The 25,448-nt window shown below is 41.6% G+C and overlaps 3 protein-coding genes across 6 annotated transcripts in view; all 3 read left to right on the top strand.

The window, feature by feature from the left end:
• Positions 1-5,647, top strand: part of Sec23b (SEC23 homolog B, COPII component) — a 38,535-nt gene extending 32,888 nt beyond the window's left edge. The window contains exons 17-20 of the mRNA XM_034494628.2: positions 1,132-1,218; positions 1,636-1,791; positions 2,278-2,343; positions 5,190-5,647. Of these exons, the coding sequence (XP_034350519.1) occupies positions 1,132-1,218; positions 1,636-1,791; positions 2,278-2,343; positions 5,190-5,279 (399 nt within the window). The 3' untranslated portion in view covers positions 5,280-5,647. The remainder of the gene's footprint in view (positions 1-1,131; positions 1,219-1,635; positions 1,792-2,277; positions 2,344-5,189) is intronic.
• A 3,011-nt stretch (positions 5,648-8,658) lies between these two features.
• On the top strand, positions 8,659-9,969 carry Smim26 (small integral membrane protein 26). The gene is made up of 2 exons (XM_034495376.2): positions 8,659-8,832; positions 9,638-9,969. The coding sequence occupies exons 1-2, from the start codon at positions 8,718-8,720 to the stop codon at positions 9,838-9,840; spliced, it is 318 nt and encodes a 105-aa protein (XP_034351267.1). The 5' UTR covers positions 8,659-8,717; the 3' UTR covers positions 9,841-9,969.
• Positions 9,970-13,581: 3,612 nt separating this feature from the next.
• Positions 13,582-25,448, top strand: part of Dtd1 (D-aminoacyl-tRNA deacylase 1) — a 164,033-nt gene continuing 152,166 nt past the window's right edge. For 3 of the 4 annotated variants that reach the window (XM_034496787.2, XM_076929897.1, XM_076929899.1), the window contains exons 1-2: positions 13,583-13,737; positions 17,677-17,767. In XM_034496787.2, the coding sequence (XP_034352678.1) occupies positions 13,695-13,737; positions 17,677-17,767 (134 nt within the window). In that variant the 5' untranslated portion in view covers positions 13,583-13,694. Of the gene's footprint in view, positions 13,738-17,676; positions 17,768-25,448 lie in introns of all 4 variants that reach the window. The other variant, XM_076929898.1, reaches the window with a different exon arrangement.

The following is a 25,448-nucleotide window of genomic DNA, read 5'->3' on the forward strand; positions in this document are numbered from 1 at the left end:
ATGTGAAGTATCTGAGAGAAATATGACTATGAATACAAAAAAAGTTTTATGGGAAGAAACAGAAAATGAACTACTACAAGAGAACTCAGGGTCGGCAGAGACCCGGCCTTGAATGCATGAGGCCCAGGTTCTAGCACTGGGAGAAAAAAAGAATCGGTGTCAATCCACGTCCTCAGTAGAAGGAACATAGTTAAGTATTCTAAGAAATAGTCACATAACTTAGATAAAACAGTAAAATGTTAAAATGTTACATGGTAAAAAAAATAAAAGAAACTTTAGTATAGTAAAGAATACTCTCTGACAAACAGTCACAGAGACAACAGCCTTAAAACCTAACAGAGCAGTGTTTGTGCAGAAGTAAAACCATGGGAGACATGTAGAGTGGAGTTCAATAACAGAGGAGGAGGTGAAAAGGTGCCTGAGGGGTGAGTGGCTGGCACACGGTGAGATGGACTGCTCGGGCTCTAGTGGGCTCCACTCGGAGCTGTGGGTGAGGCAGGTGGGCCACAGAAACACCTTAAACCTTATGGACTGCAATGTTGCCCAACTTGCAAATAAAGCCAATAAAGGTTTTAAACTGAAAAAGGGTAACATCAGTAAATTCTAAGCTATATATCCTAGAAGCCTATTAAAGTAAAGAATATGGAAATGAACCAAAAGATGACCATTTCTTGGTTTCAGCTACAGAATTTCTGAAATGAGTGCAAGTTACTTTTCATTATTGAAATAAAAATCATAATGAAATATGTTCTGTGGTAAACTTTAAAAAGTTGCATTAAATTCTGTGTTTCAAATAGGCATCTCTGTAGCTGCATGAAACTTGAGAGATGGTTAAGAGTAGTTCTTGCACAAAACAGAGAAAGCTCAGAATGATGTTCTAGTTTTTGGGCCACAGATAGCATCAGTTTCTATCCTCAGTTGATGGAGTGTAGGGCTTGTTTCTTTTACAAAACTGAGATTTAGAGCTACCAGTTACCAGTTTGGGGAGTGGAAGGTAGCAGTGTGTGAAGAGGGGAAACCTGTGCTGGACCATTTGCAAATGGCTTCCTAGCTGTTTGTAGGCTTGTGCACATGGGGTTGGAGGAACAGCTGTGTAGAGGGAAGACCAGTGCTGTTTGTCTTTTTCCATAGCCTGTACTCCTGGACAGCAGTAGTATTCTAGCTGACAGAATTCTGCTGATGGATACTTTCTTCCAAATTGTCATTTACCTTGGTGAGGTAAGATGATGTCATCAGTTTATTATTTTTTTCCTGTTATTTACTTCATTTTATTGTGTGTGTATGTTTGCGAATCTATATGACTATGGTACAACTTGGGGGAGTCATTTCTGTCTTTCCACAATCTTGGTCCTGGAGCAGTTACATTCCAATGTGAGTGTGGTCAGAGGACACCTTGTAGCAGGCCGTTTTCTTCATCCACCACTGAGTCCTGGGGTCCAACTTCAGTCATCAGGCTTGATGCCTAGAGGCCAGTCTTTAGACGATCCTAGAATTAGTCAGGTGGACAGTTAGCACCAGCTGTCATAGACTTTTTCACCTGCTTTGGATGGTGCTAGTGGAAAAAATGTCTCAAGTGTTAGTGAAGTCTGTTCTCAGTGCCTCAACAGCAATTTTGGTTGGTTTGTTTTGATGTAGACCATAGCCCAGTGGCGAAAAGCTGGCTACCAGGACATGCCTGAGTATGAAAACTTCAAGCACCTTCTGCAGGCACCACTGGATGATGCCCAGGAAATCCTGCAAGCTCGCTTCCCAATGCCACGTTATATCAACACAGAGCATGGTGGCAGTCAGGTGGGTGAGGCCTGTTCTAGTTCTAATGGATTTTTTTGTTGTTTCATGACCTATTTTATAGCTATTAATGTAAATAGGCTGGTTACAGTTTCATGTGTTGAGATATATTTTGATACAGGTTGTCTTTCAGCTATGAGTTTTGTTTTGTTTCAGCTGTTTATTTCACTTCCAGGCTGGCCCGAGGCTCCCTGTGAAGTACAGGCTGGTCTCAAACCCGCGATCCTCATACCTCTGCCTCTGACATGTGCCTTTCCATGCCTAGTGATGACTTGTTAAATTAATGTCCTAATAAAAAAGTTTAAGATTATCAATATCTCTGGATCATTTGTAGGTGGGGAGCCTGGGCTTAAGATAGAAGCAATAGATTTCTAAAAAGAAAAAAAAAAAAACCATAACAGCCAGACTTTAAATAAAGAAATGTTATAAAATCTTGACTTTTTTGAACACTAATATTATTTTTAATTAAAAAAAAATTTTTTTTTAAAGGCTCGATTCCTGTTGTCTAAAGTTAACCCATCTCAGACACACAATAACCTGTATGCTTGGGGACAGGTAAGACTTGTTGGGTATTTGGGGAGAGGGCCCATCTACTTTTCTTTAAGGCCTGTTTGAGTCTATAAATTGGACCTGTTTTGGTTCAGGGACAGAATGACTTGGGATTTTGTAGGGATTTGGGCTGCAAGTAACATACTTGTGTTGTGACTGGGGTACTACCAATGTGGGTATAAGCAGCTTACTGTGCCAGGGGTGGAATGCACCGCCATGGCCTCTGTGCAGCCCTCCTTGTGCACATGGAGCATGGCCTCACGTTCTATCTCCTGTCTGTGCGGCATCGCCTACTCCCTATGATCTATCTTCTGTTCACAGTCAGCCTGACTCCATTCCTTAATTACTCCCCAAATTTCTTTCGTTTTCAATGATCTTTAAAATGTTTTAAAATTAAACTTGGCTTTTGAGATAACTATAATTTTATCTGCAGTTACAAGAAATAATACAAAAACTTGAACATGGTTGGCACATGCTTTTAATCCCAGCACTCTGCAGGCAGGGGCAAGTAGATCTCTGAGTTCTAGGCCAGCCAAGGCTACAAACTGAGACTCTGTCTCAAAAAAAAAAAAAAAAAAAAAAAAAAAAAAAAAAAAAAAAAAAAAAAAAATCAAATCATAATTATACATAGAGACCCCCTGAAACTAATTTTTAAACTAATAGCTACATTCTGAAAAATAAGAATTCAATATCATGGTCAGGATATCATCAATGATGTAGACATTTTCGTCACTTTGGTGATCTCTCATATTGTCTTTCATAACCATTGCTACCTGCCACATCTTAACATTTGCCGCTGAGTAATCTGCTCAGTGTTCCTGTGGTTAAAGTCATGTGCCATCGTGCTAGGGCTAACTCCTGAGAAATCTACTAGAATTCTGCAGTAAAACCATCAAAACTTAGAGACGTCTTTTAGATTCCTAATTCACTTTCTGTAATAGTGACAGGGCCTTCAAATTATCTTGTCCATATTGAGTAATTTGGCAGTTGTGTGCTTTGAGGAATCATTCTTGTTAGTCTGTCAAACACACACACACACACACACACACACACACACACACACACTATTCTTTCGTTGTTCATAGACTCTGTGGTCACATCCAGCTTCATTCCTTATATTGGTCACTTTCGCCTCCTTCCCCTGGCCGGCTAGTGTTTGGAAGTTTGCTTTTCTTTAAAGGTACCAGTGCGTCATTTCCCTGACTTTCTCCGTCATCCCTGTTTTCGGCCTAGCTGACTTCTGTTCTGCTGCTTTCTTCTGTTTCCTTTAGAGTTCTTTCCCTCTGGTGATAGAGCTTAAATGGTTGGTGTGTGGGCCTGGAGAGACGGCTCAGTGGTGAAGAGCACTCACTGGCTGCTCTTCAGGAGAATCCCAGTTGGTTCCCAGCACCCATATGATGGTCACAACCATCCTTAACTCCAGTCCTATGGGATCCAGTGCCCTCTTCTGGCCTCCAAAGGCACTGCATGCACAAGGCACACAGACATGCATGCCGGTAAAACACCTATACACGGAAAATAAACAAACTAAGTAGGTGATTCGTGAATGAATAAATAGGCGGCTGTCAGTGTGCCGCTCTTCTCCCTTCTCGTTTCTGCTGCTCCCTGTCAGCACTGCGGCTGCTGTGTCTCGCTTACCGTGTTGCTTACTTTCCAACTATGCAGAATTTTTCCTTGTTGCTTGTTATTGATTTCTATGTAGATTCCATTTTGGTTGGAAACATACTTTGTTTGATTTAAGTTCTTTTAAGTTTGTTGAAGTTTGTTTTATGATCTGGGGACATGATCCATTTTGCTTTACATTCCAGAGTTACTTGAAAAGAATGTGTATTGTGCAGCTATTTAGCATGTTCTGTCAATGGTAATTCAGTCTGGTCACAGTTGGTGGCATCGCTGCATTCTCATATATCCTTTCCAGCTATTTGTCATTCTGCTAGTGTGTGGATGGGTTTTCCAGCCCCAGCTCTTCGTTTATGTCCTCCTCCGTTCTTTCATTAGTTCCTTCCTCACATGCCTTGCAGCCCTGTTTGCTGTATACATACTTAGAATTATATTTTCTTAGTGGGTTGTCCTTCTGTGTATCTAATAGTTTTCTCTGTAATAACATCTACCTTATCTGACATTAATAAAGCCATTGCTTTTTAGAAATATGTTCTGTGGCTCTTCTGTTCTGGGACTTTGGCTCTGTAATTGGTTTGGACCTTTGGAATTGTCCTATTTCTGTCACCATACTTTTGTGCTCATGATCACTGAATTTTAGGAACAAGATAAATTACCTGTACCACTACTTCTACTACCTTCTAGGTGGCACAAGCTAAATAGTTTAGGCATGTACATTTGTTAGTTCTTTACAAATTTGATATCTTGCTACAAACTGTGATTTCTCCCAGTCTTTTCCCTTGGAACATTAATTAATTCATAAACATGTTCTGATATTACAAATAACATCTGATGGTGTATCATTCAGTTGCCTGTGACACCTTTCTGTTAGAGCACTTCAGAGATAGGTGTGGTGCTGGCCTTGGTGTGCCCCATGAGGGGCTGGTGTACAGGCTTAGGGGGTTCACAACTGGAGAGGAGCTTCAGCTGATTTCAGACAGGTCTGTAGGACTCAGAGAAGGGATGAAATAGAGGGCTATATACTTAACCCTGTCAGCAGTGGCCAGGTCTCAGGAAAGGGTTTAAAGGAAAGCATGCTTCTGATGAATAGCGTTAGCTAGGCATAGCACAGGGTGGTGAAAGACAAAGGTGATACCTATGAGTGTTTCTGGGCAGAAGGCACTAAGCAGCTTTGGGAATCGTTAAGTGGCTGTTGAGTTCTTTGTCAGTAAGCCTTTCTGGTTATATTTTAGGAAACCGGAGCGCCCATCCTGACAGACGATGTCAGCCTGCAGGTGTTCATGGATCACTTGAAGAAGCTGGCTGTGACCAGTGCCTCTTAAGCTGGTAATACAGCCTGGAAGTGGAAGACAGTGCTGTCAGATTGTGCTCACATTGTTGATAACGTCCTAGCAACATTCACCTTTCTGGGAGATTCTAATAAATAACCCAAGGAATTTTTTTATATGTATGTCTTCAGGTTATACTATGTCTTCAGGTTATAATTTATTTGTATTTCTCTCTGCCTGTTTTCCTATACATGAAATTATATGTCATACATGTTCTGCTAATTGTAGATGTTTACTTACTTTTTGTACCTTAATGTTTTAGAGTCTATAAAATCAGAGTTTATGTAATTTTGGCTGCTTGTTTAAGTCTTAAAGATCATAAAGGAAATAAATCTGGGTGAGGATGCCATTGGCCAAAACAACACTCGTGCAGGCTTTGTCTCTGTGTGTGTGTGTGAGTGAGTGAGGTGGAGGGAGAAGGAGAGAGCATGCACATTCATGTCATGGAGGTCAGGGACAACATGCTGACGATTGTCCTCTCCTTCCATGTTGTGGGTCCCAGGAGTAAAACTCAGGTCATGAACACTTGGCATGTGTCTTCACCTACTGAGCAGTCTCACCAGCCCCAAGGGGAAGAAAAGGAGTTCTGAGTTAAGCCTGAAAGAGAATTATGAATTGGATGTCAGGCCGCCTGAACTGATGATAGTTGTCCACCTTTTGAGTTCATATTTGTTCTCCTGTAGAAACATTTACTGTGCAACAGTTAAATTTTAGATGTCAAGAATTTATAGAATATTTCCCTTTTCTGGAGGATTTTTTTAAATGTAATTTACAATTGGGAGACACACCTTATCGAGGAGTACATGAAACTGTAAATAGATTGGAACTAAAGTTTCCTCATTTGACCTATCTATCTGTTACAAATTAACAGAAGAAAGCATATGGTGTTCTCTCTTGTCTTGTCCAGGCATTCTCTCAGTAAAATGAGGTGAGAGCGCCTTCAAGTGACTGGTACAGCAGACAGTGGCCATACAGTCCCACTTCTGGGTTCCTGTGGGGGTGCAGAGTTAAATGCTTGCTAAGTGGGTGCCTTTGAGCCCAGTGTACCTCATGAAGACTCTGAGCTCTGTTTGAAATGAAGGCACGCTTCTCACTTACCTCAGGCAGGGTTTAAACTATCAGTTCTGGAGGGAAAAACTAGGACTTGAGTGGCGGGAAGGATGGGAGAGAAAAGTGAGTCTTAAACCAGAGCAGGGTGTTCAGAGGTGGTACGGAAATGACAAGTGAGGATGGGTCAGTATTTTGGGGGGTGGGGGGGGTAGTTTTGCAATCATTGTCTTAATTAGGGAACAGGAAGAGAAAGTTTTCTTGAGTGTAGCATTTATAAGTTCAATACTGTACGTTTTAAGGAACTTGGGTGATGCAAACACACTAAAAGTACTGAGCAAGCTGACAGTGGATTTGTATACAGCAGAGACTCCAGAGAGACTAAAAGGTTGTTAAAGGTAACGAGCAGTTGATGAGAGTAGAAGAGAGGCAAGTGTGAAATAATACAATTATTCTGCTCCTTACAGCTTCATTGAGATAGATTTTTACATGCAGTATCTTCGCCCAGTTAAGCATATAATCCAATCAGTTTTGCTAGACGAAACCTGTGTTGGCTGTAGACTACTGACCAGCTTTTTCCATATATATAATATATTCATTTATTTTTAGGGTTTTTGTCTTGTTTGTTTTTCATTCACCCTAATCCATCTGAGATTCATACATACTGCCAAGTGGTATGCTACTTTTAAATCTACTTTTTACTCAAATATTTGAGTGGTTTCTCCTTTTGTTACTGTGAATAAAATGTATCTGAACACTGTACACAGGTCTCCTGGATGCAGCTTTTCCTTTTTCTTGAGGAAGTAACTAGGAGTGGAGGAGAATGGAATAGATTGTAAGATTGTTCTATGTTCAACCTTAGGGGCTGGAGGAAGAGCTTAGAGGTTAAGAGTGCTTGCTGTTCTTCCAGAACCTGGGGTTCAGATCCCAGTACCCATGTCAGAATACTCATAGCCACCTGTAAGTCCAGCTCCAGGGGATCTGATGCCCTTTTCTGGTCTCCACATGCACCCACATATATGTGGCATACAGTCTCACACACCTATATACATAAAAAGAAAAATCTTGAAAAAAAAACCAAACAAAAAACCCTGCCACCTTTTAAAGAGGCTAGAACATATGATCTCAGCAGTAAGAATTCCAGCCGCAGCTGAGCTGCGGAGATGGCTCAGTAGATAAAGTGCTTGATGTACAAATAGGAGGCCCTGAGCTCTGATCCCCAGCACCCATGAAAACCAGGCACAGAGGTGAGTGCCTGTAATCCCAGTACTTGGGGGTGGAGACACGAGGACCCCTGGGGCTTGCTTGCTGGTCAGCGGGTCTCACTGAGTCAGTGAGACACAGGTGAGAGATCCTGTCATAAGATTAGGTGGCCTGTGAGGAAGGAGGACAACTGATGTCAACCTCTGACTTCAAACATTTTCATTTTCCTTAACTGTGACTCTTAGGTCCAGTTAATCAGCTTTCATTACATGGTTCATGCTTCTTGTATCCTAAGAAATCTTTGTCCATTCCAAGATGGTAAAGATTTTTATGAGTGTGTGTGTGGTTGCTTTTAGGTTTATAATTTTTGCTTTTATATTTAAACACATAGTCCCTTTTGAGTTATAGGGTAAATATAGATAATAGAGAATACACACACACAAACATATACATACATATATATATTTCTATAGGGTAAATATAGATAACAGAAAATGTTTTGAAGCCAGCAGAGAAGTATGCAGGGTCAGTAGTGTCAGTTGCTTTAGAAGTCAAGTTTGAGGAAGGCTGAAATAGTCAAAGTAGGTTACCCAGCCCGCTCCTAAAAAACACCTCAGGCTTGCTCTCAGATTGTTTAGTTTACTGATGTGTAGACAAATTATTCTTTGAGGAGTGTATGAATAAGACAAGCAGTCGATGGAATCTAAGGCTTTTAGTTTTTTAAAGATGCGTGCACCTTTGTATGAGGGATAATAAAAGCCAATGGAGTGATAAGCCGGAATGGTGGGCTACGAGGTGTAATTGGGAAAGGACCAAGGAAGCCTCAAAGAATTGGACCTAGAGTTCCAGATAGGTATACAGGAAAGAAGCGAGTTGTAAACACCATTTCAAATACTGTTTGACATTTGGAGGTCAGGCATTACAACTTCGCAAGTGAGGAAGTTTCAAGTCACCATCTGCCCTCCATCACACAGTACACAGTGCAGTTGCCAGCTGCTTGCTGAGAGCCTAACCTATGGTATCCTTGATTAAAATCTCCGCCCTAGCCAGGATTAACCGTGGACTACGAGTCCCAAAATGCATCGCGGCCCGAGCAGGAAGTGGTTTAGGACCAATTGGTGGCCGCTGCGGGCACCTGGAAAGACTTCCTCCTCGTGAACCCTGGGGCTTTCCTATGGAGCCATGCCTGCTGACCACGCTACGGTCTGGTATCGGCGGATGTCCATTCTCTACGCACTCGGCGCCTGGTCGACGCTGGGCTCGTTGTTTATCTTTACACGGAAACAGACGCTATCAGGTAGGGTTCTCGGGCAAGATCGGCCTCGTAGCCGAAGCTTCCCACCGGTTGCCCCAGTCACCGAAGCGACCTTCTGTACTTGAACCCCGGAGTACTAAACAAAACTGCTACAAGCGGGTACTTAGATAATTTGCGGTGATGGAATCTGCAAAGAACAAAACTCCAGGAGCTAATAATAAGTATTATCATCTGGACCTTATTTATTGATTAAGACTATCCCCGTGTGAATTCACCTGTGTAGTGCCAGGTGGATTCCAGAGGCTCGGACAATAGTCCGGGTGCTGCTCATTTCCTTGAGACTCTGTTGCATGCGGCGAGGAAGCAGTTTCAGGCCGTAACAGCAACCAAGGAGTATTGAAACCATCCCAGTTGTGTGAAGCTCCCTGATCCTTCAGATAACTTGGTGGAAATCGAAGGAACCGGAAAGTCAGTTGGTGTAATCGCTTGAGACCGGAGTGGTAGAGAGGACGGAAGGTAACTCCGAGTGGCTGAAAGTCCTCTTAAATCCGATGCGGTGCTAGTTGCCCAAACCAAATAGACTAAACACCATTGAATTGTGCCTTGTAATAGGAGTTTGAATGGTATGTTAGATGTATCTCAATAAAGCCATTGTGTAACAACTGCTGGAAATTCTTGATCATGAAGGTGGTTTGTGATTCGCACGGTTATCATGGTTGCCCTTTTTGTCTCTGCCTTTTCTTTTTGGAGACATATAATGACAATAGACATCTGATGGCAGAATCATACAAGGCTTTAATGACTGATGTCTAAGTTAATAATTTGAGGTTCCTTTCTTTTCTTTAAGACTTTGAAGACCATAATGGCTCAAGGAATGAAACACCTCTTTCTACAAGTGAAGACTCTGATTTAGCAACGGAAAGGGCCGAGCCTGCTAAAAGGTTTTATATGGAAACAGTTGTAAAGTATTCAGAAGGTCCTGTTTCAGTCACTCAAATGATCCTGGCCTATCTGAAGTCATGGACTGGTGGGCCTGGCCGTCAAGGATGAACAGCTGCTGAATTCTGGAAACAAGGATTTGGCTCAGTATTTGGAGAGGGGCCTTGATTTCCATTTGATGTTTGTGGAAAGATTGTATTTAATTTAATTTTATAAAATATAAGCATTAATAATGTGCAACAGTGTTTTCTTGAAGGTACTGAACACATAATTCAAGAGTAATACTCTATGTTTCCATGGCTGAAAGGTTGATCTAAAGCCATTAAATTTTTTTTAAAAAGTGTGTGAGCACACTCGTGTGCATGTCTATGCATGTTGTGTGTGCACGTGGAGGTCAGAGGACGATTTGCAGGAGTTGACTGTCTCCTTCCACTGTGTGGATCAAATTCAAGTCATCGGGCACCTGCTGAATCGTCTCACTGCCTCTGAAATTTCAGTTTTTAAAAATCTACTTATGGGGCTGGAAAAATAGCTCAGCAGTTCAGAGTACTTGCTGCTCTTCCAGAGGACCAGAGTTCAGCTCTCGGCACCCTCATCTAGCACATTCCTAGACTCTAGTTCCAGGGGATCTGATGCCATTGGCCCTGGTGGGCACCTGCACTCAAGTGCACGTTTCTGCTTGAAGATGTCTACACCTGAATATAATTTAAAACAATAAAAACAAATCTTAAAAAAAAAAATTACTATGGGCACATGTTTGTACCTGAGGGTAGGCACATGCCATGCTTGGGTGTTGAGGTCAGAGGACAACTTTAAATGTTAGTCCTGGTCTTAACCTTCCACCTTGTTTGAAAGAGGATCTCTCTTTGTTGCTGTCCTGTGTACCCCAGGCTAGTTGTACTGCAAGCTTTCAGGAGATTCCCTTTGTCTCTGCTGTAGGAATGCTGGGATTAATACATGCCTCTGCATCAGACTCTTTATGTGGGATCCAAACTCATGTTGTCAAACATCAAACACAGTGACTTACTGAATGATCTCTCTGGCCCTGATAGTGAAAATTATATTCAGCTTCTATAAGTTATATTTTTGGCAAATAGTTTATGTGACTTATTTTTCATGCTACTATTAGACAGTACTTATTTGTCCCACTAAGGTTAGATTGAGTACAGTCTCATGTGGCATTCAAATCCAAAGTAGCCCTCTACCGGACACCAGTAGGTACTGGATAACTTATAAATTAGAATACAACTTATAAGTTAGATAGACTTCACCTGTTCTTTGGGACTTTGGCCTGAACAAGTATGTATGTGCTCTCCATGATTGACTGGTGTCCAAAGAGGTCAGAAGTGGCTGTCAAATCCTCTGGAACTGGAATCAGACAGCTGTGAGCTGCCCTGTGAGTGCTGGGAATTGAACCTTTGAACCTCTGAACCACTGAACCATCTCTCTACCCTTGTGTAATGTTTTTGCTAGTTTGTTTTTTGTTATGTTTTGTTTTTTGGTGTCTTTGAGATAGAGTCTTCCCTATGTAGCCCTGGCTATCCTGGAACTTTATATGTATGTAAATCAGGCTGGCTTCAAATAGCTATGCTTGCCTCTCTTCTAAATGCTGGGATTAAAGGCATGTGCCACCACACCCGGGCTCCTGGGTAGTGGTTTTTACTCATAGCTATTTGAGACCCTGCAAGGCATAGGGGTGGATGGTAGGATAAGAATCACTGTTTTTCCCTGAATGTGAAATTCTGACTACTTGATAGAATGTTCCTAATTTAGATTTTTAAAAAAAAACAATTAGGCTGGGCAATGGTGGCACACGCCTTTAATCCCAGCACTTGGGAGGCAGAGGCAGACGGATTTCTGAGTTCGAGGCCAGCCTGGTCTGCAGAGTGAGTTCCAGGACAGCCAGGGCTACATAGAAAAACTCTGTCTCGAAAAACCAAAAAAAAAAAAAAAAAAAAAAAAAAAAAAAACAAAAAACCCAAAAAAACCAAAATCCCAAAAAACCAAAAACACCACCACCACCAAACAAACAAAACAAAAACAAAAACAGTTAGACACAGAGAGTCTCATGCAGTTCAGCCCGCATTTCAATTGTATAGTTCCAATGTTGAATTGATCCTCCTGCCTCTCTACCTCCTGAGTGCTGGGATTCCAGGTAAGCATTGCCATCCCTGGTTTATATGATACTGAGGATTGAACCTAGGGCTTCCTACATAGTAGGTAAGTACTATATCTACTGAACTATACTTCAGGTTAAGTTTTGTTGTTGCAGAATTACCACTGTGTCCTTCAATGACTGGAGGCATGTGAAGTCCATTAATTTTATTGCTGCTGCTGCTGCTGCTGGTATCTTGGACAATTTAACTCATGCAATTTTGCCATCACTATTTAAAGCTAATGTAAGAGGCTCCCAGACCTTAACCCAACTGACTCCATGGTAGAAGTACCATTCAGGCCATAAAACTCAACATGTAGATAGAACTGCTTGCCAAAATGAAAAGGAAGACCCAATCCATCAAATTCCATAGTTCTAGAAAAGTCCTTAAATGTACTAACCTTGGTTTTTGACTTCTGTAATTCTGGTATTGCCTAACTGCTAGATAACTGAAATATGTCAACTGAGGATGTGGTGGGTTGTTTTTTTTTTTTTTTTTTTTTTTTTTTTTTTTTTTTTTTTTTTTTTGCTTAAATGCTCACTCTGAAGAAGCATGGGTTATAATGGCATCCTGAACACCCAGTGTAGTTGCCAGCTGGCTAATAAAGACTTTGTACTGGCTTAAACGCCTCTCTGAGTAGTCTGCTGTGGTGGATACCCCACAACAACACACATTTCTAGCCCCCCCCTTTTTTTTTGAGATAAATGTCTTACTCTATCTCATGCTGGCCTTGAACTTCGGAGTGATCCTCATCCTGCAGCCTCCAGAATGCTTGGATCACAGATGTGAGACCACCATTCCTTGGAGTAGTCGGACCAAATAACAGCTCTGTCAAATTGTTTTCTATCAAATGCTTTTCTGAGTCTGCTAATCCTGGAACAGGCTTTCAAAGCAAAGACATTCTGTAATGGGTGAACTTTTTCTGATACTCTTTTTTTTTTTTTTTTTTTTTTTTTTAAAGGGAAAGTTTCATTACATTGCCCGAATTGGTGGTCTTGAACTCATGGACTTAAAACATCTTCCTGCTTCATCTCAAGTAGCTGGGTCAGTCTCCCCCACTCCCTCCTTCCTTTTCTTTATTGTTTTAATTATAAACACATGCACTACGCTACGAAGATGTTATTTTTTAGTGGTGAAAACTGGCTACAGTAGTAGCTATACAGTTCTTTGTAACCTTCTAAGCATTCTTGCAGCCCATTCAAAGTTCCCAACAACCCTATAATGGGGCTAAGTATCAGATTTGTATTAGGAAGGAATTAGAATCCTAGACTGATATACCTATTTACTATCGTGATATGTCTAAGGTAAATCAATAGTTATGTATTTCAAAGGCTATTTCAGCAGCAGGCCCTTTTGTGTTTAGCAACAGGCTTGCTGCTGATGCTATAGAACAAGGGACGATTTTGGAAAATCTGTGTCGGAGGATTGGAAAAGAGGGAGAAAAGCAGGAAAAAGACTAGGGGTAAAACTGAAAGAGAAAGAAACTGGAGCAGAAATTTATGTGTATCTGCACATAGTGGAGTCTAGGCTGGCAGTTTCAGACTATAGTGCTTAAGGAGGAGCTCGGGTGGATAGGGCAGGGCCTACCACGGATGGGCTAGGTTATGGATAGGTGACAGGTGAGCGTGATTGACATGGGCGGGGCCAATTGGTGGATAGGTGTGGCCGACGTGGGCGGGACGCAGCTCTGTGGAATGGGTCCTCGAGGAGCATTTCCGGTGTTGCCGGTAGAGGGCGCCGGCCGAGGAGCCACTGGCGGAGTCGCAAGGTCTGACCACACGGCGAGTCCCAGTCGCTACAGCCGCCGCCATGAAGGCCGTGGTGCAGCGCGTCACCCGGGCTAGCGTCACAGGTCAGTCGGGCGGGCCTGGGAGGAGCAGCCTCTGACCCCCGCGACCCGCTGTTCCATGTGAGGGTTCTCCGCAGCCCCGAGTTGGCCGGGGCAGCGCTGTGGCCGAGAAGATCCGGCACGTGCCTGGCCGCTCACGGGTTCAGGCTCCGCGCTTTCGTTGCTACATAAAACCTCATCTCCGTCGTCATCACCATTATAATCATCATCATCTTTGTGTGTGTGTGTGTGTGTGTGTGTGTGTGTGTGTGTGTGTGTGTGTGTTCTCTCCCCACAGACAAGGTGCCCGAACCTGTGAGCATCCCCAGGGCCCGTTGTTGAATGCACTGTTGCACAAACAACACATAGGGAGCATTTCCGGAGCGGACCCCCTCGTATTCCACCGCTCTGTCTGAAATGTTGCATTTTAACACCTTCCTTTTGCATATCTTTTCTTTTTTAAATGGAACTTGGCTCCTGATAGAATGCACAGATGAATGATTGCTAATTGTTTGAGTGCTGACAGCTGTGAGCAAATATGTGCAGGCATCCTAACTAGGTGCAGAACATCCCTTGCATCTGAATGTCGGTCTCTGAACCTTCTGCCACGGGTCAGAACCACGGGATTCAAGATGACATGTTTCTCTTTCCCATTAATTAAGACGAACCAGGATGTTCAGCCATTAGCCATCAGTTGAATGTGGGAGTCTAGCTGAAATATTCAGGATCCAGCTACTGTAATTATTTGAAAAGTGTTAAAAAATAGAAACAACGGGTGCCATTCTTTTATTTTTTTAAGTTAAAAAAATAAATACATTTATTTATTTGGTGTATGTGTGTGTGTTTCTGTGTGTAACAAGACACTGGTGTCCAGGCCAGAGACCAATTTAGATGTGTCACCAATTCAGATGGGTCCTTGGGATTCAACTCAGGGCATTAGGCCTGGCAGCAAGTGCCTTCACCTCCTGAGCCATCACCCATCTAGTCCATCTAGTGGATTTTTTGTTTTGTTTTGTTTCTTTGAGACAGGGTTTCTCTGTGTAGCCTTGTCTGGCCTGGAATTTACTCTGTAGACCAGGCTGGCCTTGGATTTACAGATCCACCTGCTTCTGCCTCCCAAGTGCTGGGATTAAGGTGTCTGCTACCACTGCCCAGCTGTGTTTTAAGTTTATATTGGGAGACCTGCATTTTTAGGTCAGATGCCATTGTGAGAACATGTGGTCATAGCCACTTTGGGGCCTGGGGAAAAAGATCTGTTGAGCCTAGGAATTCAAAGCAGATTGAACAACAAAAGAAGACCCTATGACACCCTCCCTGTCAAAGTTTCAGTTCAAGTAATATGGATATCTTTTTCTTCAAGCCATTTTAGACCAAATACATGTTTTTAAGTCTAGACCCAAGACGACTCCCCAACTTAGTAGCCAATTTAGACCCAAGAGTCCACCTTCTAATCCTGCTTAGTGATTTGCAAGCTGTTCAGTTAACTTTGGTTTTAGAAATCATCCTGGATTAATAAGGAGCAGAATTGGACTGGAGTTTATGGGACTCTAATCACATTTCAGTAAATATTGAGCACATGAAATCTGGGAAAACTCACTGATGAAAGATGGATTTGCTTTTTGTGGGGAGAATCTTGATGTGGTTATCACCAACAGAGTTAACTTTTGAGCTTCGGTTCTTTAAGCCCTGTATCCTGCTGATCTGGAGTTTGGAAAATGCACCTTTGGTTGTAGATGGTGGCCTATTCCTTTCATCCCAGCACCCTGGGGGCAGAAGTAGGAGTTCTCTAGTTTGAGTCCAGCATTGGGTACCTGGTGAGTTGAAGGGCAGACTGAAGCCACATAGTAAAACCCTGTCCTGCCAAACCAAGGCTTGGCATGTGCGCGGCCCTGGGCTGGTGCTTCCATGAAGTGTCTAACAGTCTTGGGATTTCCCTAGGGAGCCCTTTGATCATACTTGAGCTTAAGCTTATGGGGCAGATCAGGGTAAGAGTGAGGGAGTGACCTGAGTGACGGTCAAGTGTCTAGAGTGGATGGGCCATTGCCTGCAGTTTCCAGATGTGTGCCAGGATGTGTTTGAGTAATAGTGGGGCATTATCAAGAAGTTGCCAAGGGGAACAACTTATTTCCATTGATTGAAGCAATTATACAGGGCCTATGTGATGGCTTAGCCGGTTAAAAGCATTTGCCACCAAGCCTGAGGACCTGAAGAGAGAACCAGCTCCTACAAGTTGTCCTCTGACCTCCACATGTGGTGGCACAAGTATATGCACACATCCACGTCACATGAGTAGATGAACGGACATAAAAATTCAGTCAAGTGTGATAATGTAAATAAATAACCCTAATTAATGTAATGGCAAAGAATGTAAATGAGACCCAGGTGTACATGCAGTGTATGCAGGTGGGGCCCTAGGCTGCTAATGTAAATGAGAATGTAAATGAGACCCAGGTGTACATGCAGTGTATGCAGGTGGGGCCCTAGGCTGCTAGGAGGTTGCTAGGTCAACTCTCAATGCTCAGAGAAGAATGCAAAGTCCAAACCAAGTGGAGTCCCAGTTTGCTAAACTGTTCCCTATGCTTGCCTGCCTCATTACGTTGATACTTATGTGCTGAAGAATAATAGTAGGAAATATTAAAAGCCATTTTTTTTTATAAGCCATGATGTTTCTGAGCATAAAGAGCGTAAAACTTGGTGTGCGCTATGAAAACATTGCAATTGAGACATGGGAGAGTGTCAGATCTGAGTCGAGTTATTTCGGGCAGTGTTTGTTGGTGTTGTGTGGCATGTGTGTATGTTCTGTGTTCAGAACCAAGGCTACACTGAAGTGGCATTGTGAAGCATCCTGAGTGAGCACTGCCAGAGCACCTTGGACACATTATGTGTTTGGGTTTGCCTTAAGTTTTGGTGTTTGCATACTCAGACACCTTTTATTTTTGCCAATTTTTTTTTCTTGCAACCCTTGTCTTTGGTCATGTGATTCCATATATAATTACAATAGAAAGTTGAGGAAGCTGGGGCTTAGTGTGTGCTCCCTTGGTAGGAGTATTTGCAGATATCAGTGCACAGCAGAAGCACCCCCCCCCCCCAACACACACTCAATGACAGACCTTATTCTTTGGTTCCTGCCTGGAACATTAGGTCAATACAAAATGAAATAAAAAAAGAAAAACAACACTAGTAATATAATGAGACTGGGCAAAAGGGAGAAATTACCAAGGTTGCCACTTAAAATATGAGTTTAACTTCACCACCATAATGATGAATTTTAGTCTAAATACTGTGCCAAAAATTTGAGATACTGGCTAAAAGAAGAAGGGAGTACATTTGACTATAAATACATACACAGATATTAGCATGATGTTCTTAGAGATTTTTTGTTTTTTTATGGACACACTGCACGATTCAAAAAGATTTAGACGCTGTTGGCTTAGAATGTCACTTTAGAAATACGCTGGGAGATGCCAGCAGTTTCTGAGGTGAGGCTTATTACATAAGTCATAGTGTTTGTGGGTAATGAATTTGCCTTTGTAGTAAGCAGGAAAAACATATTTGTTTTTATGCCATCAACATTTTCCATTCTATGCCGTCTATGTTTTCAGTTACTAGATTTGCTGATTTACAAGAAAAGCAGGGATCTCCTTTCTGAGAATTAATCTTGCTGAGCTGGAGTCTCTGGTATTCAGATGCATATATGGGACTGTGGAAAGATCCAGGCAATGTACCCAAAGTTGCAAATAAGTTCTGGTGCTAATGTCCAGCTTAGTGACTATTCACCTTATAGCACCCATGGGTTTCACATAGGAAACCAGTGTGGATGGGTGTTATTGGCTCACACACTCACCAACTGTAGCCAAACCAGTGGTAAGAAGGAATGTGATGCTAAGGATGGTCATAGAGTGACTGAAAAGATACCTCATGATGCCTGATTCTAAGTCTTTCCTCTACTTTGGTTCCTTGTAGTTGGTGGAGAGCAGATAAGCGCCATCGGACGGGGCATCTGTGTCTTGCTGGGTATTTCCATGGAAGACTCACAGAAGGAACTGGAGCACATGTAAGATCTGGATTCTAAAGTCGCTGCTAAGTCATGGGCTATGTGCTGGCCGTTCTGTCAGCTTCTGTAATATTTTGTGCTTATAAACTGAGCCTGTGTCACCTTCAAGCGTTGTTCATGCAGATAAGACAAAACAAGAGCAATGTGCCCAGCCTCAGTTCCTGTCAGCAGTGGAGTAGGACCCCAGTTTACCTTATGCCCATGTGCCATCAGCTCTGTAAACAGTGTTGGGCATCTTCTGTCTGATTTCTCTTTAAAATGGGGCATTGTGACTTGAGTACTGTTTAAGCAAAATGCCAAGTTGTTCATCAGTCATGTGAGGATCTGGAGCTCAGAGAGGCCCATTTCCTTGCTCCAGGCTATGGATGTGCTCACTCAGTGAAAACCTGACCCTGAATTAGAATCTAGCAGGGTACCCTGGGCTGCTGCTTTTTTCCAGGCAGGCTGTCTTAATGGAATGAATCTTCACCTGCCCCTGCTTCTCCCGTAGTACTTGCTATATTCAGTTCAGACGTTGCCCCTTGATGCCCAGAGCCCCAGTATAGTTATTACATTCAAAGTCAAACCCAGAATCTAATTCTTGCTAAGGTGCTGATGACTAATCAAGGCAGTTTGATACCACTTTAGGGATGCTGGTATTGATGGAGTGAGTCCCTTAGGAGCTCAAATGGAGTCAAGTGGGAAAGTAGGTAGTACTTGGTTCTGGGTCTGGATCTCTTTAGTGCTGTGATGACTAATCTTGATCATCTATTTATTTGGATTGAGATGTTCATAGGAGATTAATAAGGCTCACTTCTGGGTATGTGTGTGAGGTCTTTTCCAGAGATGACTAAGTAAGGGAAAGGCCTCTTAGTAAATACAGATAGCAGCATCCCATAGGCTGGGGTGCAGATGGAATAAGAGAACACTCTAGCCATGTTAGGACCTACCATGCTCTGCCATGCTCTCCATGACATAGGAGACTGAAATGCCCGAAACTCTGAGCCTTCGGAAACTTTTCCTCTGTGCAGGTTTGTTCTGTTAGGCATTTGGTTGCAGCGGTGATCAAATTGACAATTTGACTGTGACCTACTGCTGATGATTAAGGGATAGAACTCATCATAAAACAAACCTTGTTCTTGAAGCAGGGGTAATGACCAGCATCCTTCACCGAAGACACCCATGTAATTAGTCACCGGATGACATTGTTTTTGCCTTCAGCATCAAAGGGTGACTCTTAGAATTGGAAATTTGAGTTTTCATACAGGTGGTTCTTTTGTGGCTCTTAAGTTGGGCTTACAACCATTACCTGGTCCACTTCCTTGCCAAAGTGTTGCCTTCTGTCATCTGTAAGTATGTAAGAACCTCTCTCTCTCTCTCTCTCTCTCTCTCTCTCTCTCTCTCTATATATATATATATATATATATATATATGTGCATGTGCGCATGTGTGTGTGTGCACATGCATGTGTGTGAATATGCCTATTTTGTATTGCCAACTACTTCCTGGAATGTAGTTGATATACCCAATTAGAGAAGATAAGATTTTTCCTTTCCCAGCAGATATCAATTGGAAATAGCCTCTTGAATAGGGGCGGGACCACTTGTTCACTTTCCCTTCTCCATGCTGGGACTTTGTTGTGTTTGAACCCATGCAGGCCCTGTGCATGCTGTCACAGTCTCTGAGTTCATATGTACATCAGTCCTGCTGTGTTTCTTGGAGGTAACTCTTAAAACCTTTCTGCCTTCTCTTCTGTAGCCTTGAGGGGAAGGGTTTGATAAAGACATCCATTTTAGGACTGAGTCCTGTAAAGTCTCTCACTTTCTGTACGTTGTCTAGGTGTGGGTCTGTACCTTGATAGATAGCTCTTTCTTTAGATGGGGGAAATTTCCTTCTATGATTAAAAAATTATTTTCTGTGATTTTGACCTATATTTCTTCTTTTTTCTCTATAAGTAGGTATAACATTAATAATGCCTCAGATTTCCTGGATGTTTTTTGCCTGGGTTATTTTAAGATTTAACATTTTCTTTGACTGAACTATCCATATCTTCTACCTTGTCTTCGAGATTTGAAATTCTTTTTTCTGTGTCTTTTAATCTGCTGGTGAGGCTTACCTCTGAGGCTTTTGTTTGATGTACTGAATCTTTCCTTTCCAGGTTTATTTCAGATTGTGTTTTCTTTAGTGATTTAATTTCTTTGTTGTCTTGAATTTTTTTCGGTATTTCCTGCAACTGTTTCTTTAGATCTGCACAGTCTTCATTAAGGCATTTATTCATAGCCCCCACGGTGTCTGAACATAGTCATCATTGCTATCTTGAGTCCTTGTGTTATGCCTCAACTAAAGTGCTTTCCTAATCGCTTGTTATAACAGGGTACTAGGTTTTGGCCTGGCTATTTGTGTCTTGGGATCGGGACAACTAGAGTTGACATTTGAAGAGTTAGAGTTATGAACTGCCTGATGTGGGTGCTTGGAACTGAACTCAGATTTTCTGGAAGAACAGCAAATACTCTTAACTGCTTGACCATCTCTCCAGCCCCTTAATTATATTTTTACTTGGCTTATAAAGTAATAGGCTTCCATAAGGCTTTTTCAGTTATCTTTAGTTTTGTTAATCAACTTCCCCTTGTCCTTCTCCTCTGCCCCCTTCACTTAACCTTTAACCTGTAGTATTTTCATCCTTTTTCTTTCACATCAAATGTGTTCTATTCCTTGCCCCATTAAGATCTTTTCCCTGTCACCTCTCATGGGCCATTTCTAGCTTCCTGACCTCTATAGACATGATGGAATTTTATTCAGCTATTAAGAAAAAGTGCAGAAAATGGATGGAACTGGGAAATACTAAGTGAGATGACCTAGGCTCGGAAATACAAATGTTGAATGTTGTTTCCTAATACTTGAATACTAGTTTCAAGTTTGTAGATCTGTATTTTAACTTTGGGTTGTCTGAAAGCGGCTGTGGAGCAGGGTTGGTTTGCGTAGGATTTCTTTGGCTGTCTGGGAATTTTGTTTTTTGTTTTCTTTGCTTCCACATGAATTTTAATGTATTTTATTTCTATTTCAGTGAAAAATATCTCTGCATTTTTGATTGAGATCGTATTGGTTCTGTAGATTGTTTTTGATATGATGGCCATTTTTACAACATTACTCCTACTAATCCATGAACCTAAGACACCTTTTCATCTTCTACCATCTTCATGAATTCTTCAGTGTTTTAAGTTTCATCACGGAGGTGTTCCATGTGCTTGGTATCTTAGTCAGTGTTCTGTTGCTGAGAAGAGATGCTATGACTATCTATCTATCTATCTATCTATCTATCATCTATCTATCTTTCAGGCTATTATGAATGAGATTATTTTGCTGATTTCTTTTTCAATATGCTTGTATAGGAAAGGCTGCTGATTTTTATATGCCAATTTTGTATCTTGTCACTTTGTTGAAAGTATCTATTCTAAATGTTTTCTGGTGAAATATTTAATGTCTCTTTTGTACAGAGTCATATCATCTGCAAGTAGATTCTTTGACATTGTTCTTTCCTACTTGTAAGCCTTCATTTCCTTCACTTGTCTTACTGCTCTAGACAAACCTTCCAGTGTTGTATTGACTAGGAGTGGAGACAGAGATGGTTGACTCCTTTGTCCTCTTTATGGTTTCAGTGGAAAGTTTTTCCTCACTTAATATAATGTTGACTGTAGCCTTTATGTTGACGTATGGTTCTTCTGAGTTACTTCAGGATTTTTTTTTTTTTTTTTTTTTTTCGAGACAAGGTTTCTCTACAGCTCTGGCTGTCCTGGAACTCACTCTGTAGACCAGACTGTCCTCAAACTCAGAGATTCTCCAGTATCTGCCTTCCAAGTGCTGGGATTAAAGGCGAGTGCCACATTGCCTGGCTTTTTTGGTTTTTTTTTTTTTTTTTTGGTTTTTTTTTTTTTTTTTTTGTAATTTTTATTGGTTCTTTGTGAGTTTCACATCATGCACCCCAATCCCTCTCATTTCCCTGTCTCTTTGTATCTGCCCTCTGCCCTGCAACCTCCCCACCAAAAACAACCAACCAACCAACCAACCAACCAACCAAAAATGAACAAAACAAAACAAAACAAACCAGAAAGCATTTGTGGAAGCTGTAGCATGTCGCAGTGTGTCCACAGCACACCCTTTTCCTCCACATGTTTACTTGCAAGTGTTCGTTGCAGTGAGTCACTGGTCTGGCTCGAGGCCTCCGGCTTCTGCTACACTGTCTACTGGATCCTCACCAGGACTCCTGTTGGATATTCTACTGTTGCCCTGTGTCATGGAGATCCTGCAGTTTTGGATTCTCAGGACCTGCGCCTTCGCACGCTTCAGAAGCTCATAGATGAGGTAGAGGTTGGGGTGGGCCAAATCAAACCCCAGGATCTGGTCCTGGTGATAGCTGAGTTGGTCAGCCTGCCAGCTCTCCTGCACTCCCCAGCTAACTCATCCAAGGCTGCAGCCAGCAAGGGTCAGGGCCAGCTGTCCTGCATTTACTCCTTCTGGGCCCAGGTGAAGTGCAGGTTTTGCTCTCTGGAGTGCTGCAGCCAGTGAGGGCAGGTTCAGCTCTCCTGTTCTCATGACCCCAGGGCTCTTCCACCAGCCTCAGGTGTAGGCTCCCTCATGGCGGATGAGTCAAAAGTCTTTTTAGTCTACCAAGAGGACCATGTGATTTCTGTTCTTGAGACGATTTATTTATAACATTTATTGATTTACATATATTGAACTATCCCTGCATATCTGAAATAAAGACACTTGATCAAGATGAATAATCTTTTTGATGTATTCTTGAATTTGTTTACAAATATTTTGTTGAGGATTTTTGAATCTGTGTTCACCAGGGAGTTTGGTCTATAATATTCTTTTTATGTGATATTCTTTTATGTTTTTATATAATATTTTTTATTTGATTTTGGTATCAGGTTAATACTAGCTTCATAGAAGGAGTTTGGTGATTATATTAGTTCTCTGTGACTATGATAAGATATCATGACCAAAAGTAACTTAAGGAAGAGAGGGTTTACCGGCTCACAGTCATAATGGTGGAACAGGCATAGTGGATGGAGAAGGAAGCTTGACCCAGGACGCAGAGAGACTGTACAGAGTGTGGGAAGACTGCAGGCTCTCAAACCCTGCTTCCTCCAGGGACACACTTCCTTCAGCAAGGCTCCTCCTCTTTGAGCTTCTGCCCTATACAACACTATCAACTGGAGACCAAGTGTTCTAATATATGTCCCGCATAGAGGGACAGTTCTCATTGAAATCACAACAGAAGTATTTCTTCCCTTATCTATTTTACAGAATAATTCGAGAAACATCGGTGTTAGTTCTTCTTTGATGGTCCTATAAATTCGTCACTGAATCTGTCTGGATGTGGATATTTTTTGGGATTTAAAATTTTCTGTTTCAACTTCACTGCTTATAGATCTGTTTAAATTGCTTATCTTATTTTAGTTTAATTTGGCAGGCCATATGCATCTATAAATTTATCCCCCCTTTTTTAGATTTTAAAATTTTATTACAGTACATGATTTTTAGGTAAGACCTAATGATTTTCTTTTCTTTTCTTTTCTTTTCTTTCTTTCTTTCTTTCTTTCTTTTGGTTTTTTTGAGACAGGGTTTCTCTGTGTAGCCCTGGCTGTCCTGGAACTCACTTTGTAGACCAGGCTGGCCTCGAACTCAGAAATCCTCCTGCCTCTGCCTCCCAAGCGCTGGAATTAAAGGTGTGCGCCACCACGGCCCGGCCCTAATGATTTTCTTAATTTTATTAGTATCTGTTGTAATGATGCCCTTTTATCTCTAAAATCATTAAGTTGTATCTTCTCTTTCTTTTGATTAGTTTAGATAAGCTTTGGTCTATTTTGTTTATTTTCTGGAAGAACTAACTCTTAGTTTTATTGATTCTATTTTCTTGTCATTATTTTAATTTTCATCCTGATCTTAATGATTTCCTCCACCTACATATTTAGAGTTTGATTTGTTTTTCTTTCCCCAGAGCTTTGTATACCATTAAGTTATGTATTCTTGTTTCTCAACTTTAAATGCAGGTGCTTAGAGCAACAAACACCCCTCTTAAGGCTGCTTTTACTGTATCCCATAGATTTTAGTATGTTCTATTTTAATTTTCATTAGATTTTAGTAATGTTTTTTTATTTCCTTCTTGATTCCTTCTTGGACACATTCATTGATCAAATAGAGTTCTGTTTGATCGCCATGAGCCTGTGTTCTAGAGCTTTTCTTGTCATTTTTAGCTGTACTTCATTGTGATCAGATAGGATACAAAGACTTTCTGAAATTTTCAGATTTTAATTGTATTTTTTGAGTCTAGCTTTGTTTCCTAATATATGATATGTTTTGGAGAAAATTCCATGGGCTGCTAAGAAAAAGAATGTGTGTTTTACAGTGCTTGATTGGCATATTCTGTAGAAGATGGCTGTCCATTTGAGCTATGATGCTGTTTGGTTCAGATTTTTTTTTTTTTATAATTTATCTATTTTTATTTTATGTGCATTGGTGTTTTGACTGCATGCATAGTTGTGTGAGGGTGTCAGATATCCTGGAACTGGAGTTACCAACAGTTGTGAGCTTCCATGTAGGTTCTGGGAATCAAACCAGGGTCCTCTAGAAGAGCAGCCAGTGCTCTTAACTGCTGAGCCATCTCTCCAGCCCCTAGTTAGATATTTTTGCTGTTGTTGAGATGGACTGTAATGTGGTACCTTGTTGTTATTTTTTTGTTGATTGTTCTAGTTCCCCTATCTAATCTTCAAACTCATGTTCTAGTCTCTCCTTGGGTCACTGGATTGCTGAGACTTCCCACAGAGTCTTTATTTCCAGAATTTCAGAGTGGCTTTTCTTCAGTATTTCTTTTTTTTTTTTCCTTTTTTTTTTTTTTTTTTTTTTTTTTTTATTTTGTTTTGTTTTGTTTTCGAGACAGGGTTTCTCTGTATAGCCTACTCACTCTGTAGACCAGGCTGGCCTTGAACTCAGAAATTAGCCTGCCTCTGCCTCCCAAGTGCTGGGATTAAAGGCGTGTGCCACCACCGCCTGGCTCTTCTTCAGTATTTCTGCCTTTCTGCTGACTCCCTCATTCGTGCCACCTTCCTTGTCTAGCTGTTTGGTCCCTGCACATACTCATCATCGTTACTTTGAGTTTGCCGTCTCAAATCTCATTTTACCAACTCACTAGATGGCATTATTGGAGAGTTAGTAATTTTTAGAGAGTTATGTTGTCTTGGCTCTTTGTCTTTCTTGTTATTGTATTGAGGTTTATGCATTTGGTCTTATTTCTTTGCTTTAAAAAACCAGCTATATTCTTTCAGTTGAAGTACTTGCAGTGTTCGGGTGGGACGTGGTTGGACAGGGCAGGGTTAAATGTAACTTAGGAGACAGTTCCTCAATCGAGGTGTTCAGGATGCTTGGTCCACAGTCTGTATCATTCCACCAGTAGAGCAGTAACTGTGAGAACAACCGCAGCTGCTGGGTATTACCACTGTGCTACTTGTACTAGCCAGTTAACAAGAGTGGCTCTTCTGAGTCCAGTAACTGTTGGAGGATAAACGACCAAGGACAGTCCAGAGTGCACTGGGGTTTAGTAAGCTTAGGGAAGCAGAGTAGGTAAGGATGGGGTGAGTATTAGACTGATTTTGAAATAAGAGAGAAATCAAGGCGCGCCAGGAGCTAAGAGAGGATTTAA

This window comes from Arvicanthis niloticus, chromosome 2 (genome assembly GCF_011762505.2).
Source record: "Arvicanthis niloticus isolate mArvNil1 chromosome 2, mArvNil1.pat.X, whole genome shotgun sequence".
Taxonomy (NCBI): domain Eukaryota; kingdom Metazoa; phylum Chordata; class Mammalia; order Rodentia; family Muridae; genus Arvicanthis; species Arvicanthis niloticus.